Here is a 3546-nt window from a genome sequence, read left to right on the forward strand (position 1 = left end):
CAGAGTGCCAGCACATTGTGGAGGGATGCACGTGCCCACAGACTGCGTCGAAGTTTCGAGTTGCCGTCAAACGTGACAGTTGGACTAGAAGAGGCTTGGACAACATATTGCGAACCAAAGACCTTTCTCGGGTTCGCGCTATTCAGTACGTACGGACTTGTCACTTTGTTTTCCCCTTCTATTTTCAGATGCAGCGTACAAGCTGATTGTTGTTCAATCATTATTGTTAACGACGTCTCCTGGATGGATTGGATGCATTATCCTCCTTTGAGAACCAGTTACTGTCGTCTTCCTTCTGTTTCCTCAACAAATGTAGAGCTTTTTGAAGGGGAAGTTAAGAAGCGAAAGACATCTTCCTGTTAATTGACTTTGTTTTGACGCTATGATGATGTTGCAGGTATGGCATCACTAACGAGCTCACAGCCGTGCAGCGCTACAAGGATACCCTGCACTCACGCGGCCATGGTGGTCTCCTGTTGCGGACTATTTGTCCACCCTGAAACACCTCGGCTAGGAGCAAGCCCCGACAGAATTGTGTTCGACCCAACAGAGGCAAGCCCACATGGGGTACTAGAGGTCAAATGCCCCTACTCACTACGTGACACAGCAGGGGAGCTACTGAAAGAGCATAGCTTCTACGTGACATTCAACGAGGACCATCCGTACCTGCGCAGGGACCATGATTACTATTTCCAAGTTGTTGGCCAAATGGGGTTGACAGGACTGCAGTGGGCAGACTTCGTGCTCTACGGTCCTGGCTTCGTAACTGTTGAAAGGATTAGGTTCGATGAAGCGGAATGGAAAACCTTGAGGGCGATACTCACAAGGTTCTACTTCCGTGATGTTCTGTCATATTTTGCAAGGCAGTGACTTTCATTTTGTATTATCGCTATCAACTGAAACACACCACCATTCACAATAAACCTTGTAGTTATTTCATTGTTGCTCATTTTCGAAGGCTGAACTTCCTTTTTTTCATGTTCTTTATCTCACATTGAAGTAAATTAACAAGACCCACAACAGGACAAATTGGTGCACATGGCTTTAGCATTGCAACACGTAATGTTTATTTACACTGTTATTTTGCTAAAATATGTCATTGCAGTGTGTGTGTGCATTGAATACAATCTACACAAACCAATCACAGGCATGTTTAAAGTTAAAACTGTCTGCCATAAGCTATTCCACATCCTTCATCAGTGGGCTTTGAAGATTTGACAAGATTGCACAAACAGTCCATATTTGGTTTACAAGTGGTCCAAGTGATATCGGTAGGCTTCTATCAAAGATGTGATAGGTCTTTATCCTTTGTATCCGCCGCTCAACATGGATGCGTAAGGCTGCAATTTCCTGTGTTTCACGCACTTCTGCACTACTGAACTGTCCATTTGTAAGAAATGGGGGATGTTCAAGCTCACGCCTTTCTTTTCTAGTAGGTCTGCAATCTTGAAGCCTTTGTCTGCCATCACTGAATCTCCTGGTGTGAACTCTAGGTCTAGGAACCCGCTCTTTACTACGATTTCTCTGTCCGACACACAGCCTGTGAAGAGTTCAGAAACGAATGTCAATCGTCCATCAGGTGCAACACCAATGAGTGCCTTGAATGTATTCGTAGATTTGTAATGTGAGTACGTTGCAGACTTGCAACAGACAGTACGTTGCATCAGTAATTACCCTGGTTGAAGGGTACTTGACCGTGAACTGTGATGGCATAGTCGCATCTATCACGCTTCTTGGTGGCCAAAGAGGTAGTTTAGCAAGCTTCAGGTACATAAAGTCAATCCAGGTGGTCAGAATTCTGGATACTGTGGCTGTTGAGACATTGAACAGATGCCCAAGATGCCTGTGGAAAAGACCCAATCGGAGCTTCACAAGCACAAGGAAGAGCTGGTTGTCAGTGCTTAAGTTCCGTTTTCGGCCACGGGCTGACTCGTTGCTTGTTGTGTTAGAGCCGTGCCATATGATGTTGCATCCTGCAGTGCCGGGGTCCAGAAACTGATATAGGGCACTCAAATTTCATAGCTTGGGAGGCCGGTGTAGAAACTTATGTCATCCTTGCTGCTCTTGAATTTCTCCAAGGAGAAGGGAGCGACTAGCTGCTGGAGACTAGCACATTCTTTCGTCATGTTATTAAGTTCCGCTTGTATCTTCATTATCTCGTCATTTCTATCTGTTATTGTTGCACGAGCACCTTCCAATTCACGTTGAAGCTTTGTTATTTCTGTCTCTCTCTGGGCCAGTTTTGCCTTTACTTGCTGCAGCTCTTCATGGCTGTTGCACCTGCATGGTTCTGGTGGGCAGGGCTCAGGGGTCACTTCCAGCAAGTTTTCGAGGTTTTCGATAGCGCACAGCGGCTGCGATGAGGACAGTGACTGTTGCACAGTTGTTGCTGTCACGAATGGTCTTGATTTCGGTGGCTTTCTCTGTTTCTTTGGTTTGCTGAACGCAAAAACCGATGGAACAGCGTTGTCTCGTAGTATTCTCAAGCCACTTGCGACATTATTCACGAAATCATCATCTCGGAAGTGGAGTGAACACACTTTTGTGTTTTTAATGATTCTAAACTCCTTGCCTGGGTCTCTCTTAATAGCGACGATCCATTGTTTCCGAATCTGAATGCTCTTGGGAAATCTGTGGAAGCTCACCTGAAATAAGTAAATACACGTTGCTGAGTCAGGCAAACGCAAAAAGAATGGCAGGTCAAATAAAGTTTCGCTTACGACGCGCTATCGCAAGCGCGAAGTAACCGAAACGCCCGGCCAGTATCGGGTGTCGGTAACTTTTTCTTCGAAAAAAACCCACAGAAAAACGTATCTGTCTGCGTTGCCTACTCACCTTTTGTCCATTCTCGTCCAAGTAGCCACGCTGTCGGCACACTGGTACGCAGCAGTGACACGGCATAGCTAGGAAGATGGTAGGAGCTAACCAAAACAGCAAGCCGCCCGCACGTTTCGATTGCACTATGGCGTCCGACGGGCGTTTCGTATCAATGCCACTAGATGGCGCGAAATTTCGAAAAGGGTGTATAACACACGCACACACATATACTCAGACATATTCGCTGACCCCTGCCCCCCAGAACTGGTTTCCCCCTTCTTTTCACGCATTCCTTTCCACTCTTTCCTCCAAACTCGACGGAGAAATCCCCCGCCCCAAATGACGCTTACCCCAAGGCAGATATCCATAATGGGTTTATTCACATGACGTCACTCACTAGGGGCGCTACAGTAGCCGGCCTCCATCGCCGCCATATTGTAGGTCCACCTCGGCGATTTCCTTGTTGTGTTGTGGTTGTGAATTGCGAAGATTGCGAATAGCGAACGTGTAAAGTGATAACAATGTATATATTGCAATAATTTCCGTCGTTCATTTTGTGATATATGGCTAAATTCCTTTTGAGTCAGGGTTTTGTTTGACCGTTTCTTTTACATAATGATAAACGGAACGCAGCCAGGGACACGGACGAGGAAGTGCACAAACGAACTGCTGACTCTCAACTAACAGAAGTTTACTTGCAACACACACATTTAAATAGAAAAACAAGAC

General features: G+C 46.0%; 1 protein-coding gene across 1 annotated transcript; it reads right to left on the minus strand.

The window, feature by feature from the left end:
• Window positions 1-2009: 2009 nt before the first annotated feature.
• Window positions 2010-2901, minus strand: LOC135377609 (THAP domain-containing protein 1-like). Its single transcript, XM_064610150.1, has 2 exons — window positions 2836-2901; window positions 2010-2645 (listed from the first exon to the last, which is right to left on the minus strand). Exons 1-2 carry the CDS (start codon window positions 2899-2901, stop codon window positions 2010-2012), a joined length of 702 nt encoding a protein of 233 aa, XP_064466220.1.
• Between the last annotated feature and the right edge of the window lie 645 nt (window positions 2902-3546).

The sequence above is a fragment of the Ornithodoros turicata genome, chromosome 1 (genome assembly GCF_037126465.1).
Source record: "Ornithodoros turicata isolate Travis chromosome 1, ASM3712646v1, whole genome shotgun sequence".
Taxonomy (NCBI): domain Eukaryota; kingdom Metazoa; phylum Arthropoda; class Arachnida; order Ixodida; family Argasidae; genus Ornithodoros; species Ornithodoros turicata.

What these genes read in the sequence shown, in the direction of transcription:
- LOC135377609 (XM_064610150.1), bottom strand. Translation starts at nt 2,901, where the DNA reads ATGCCGTGTCACTGCTGCGTACCAGTGTGCCGACAGCGTGGCTACTTG. An exon ending in TGGACGAGAATGGACAAAAG is followed by an intron (nt 2,646 to 2,835) that starts GTGAGTAGGCAA and finishes TACTTATTTCAG; the next exon opens with GTGAGCTTCCACAGATTTCC.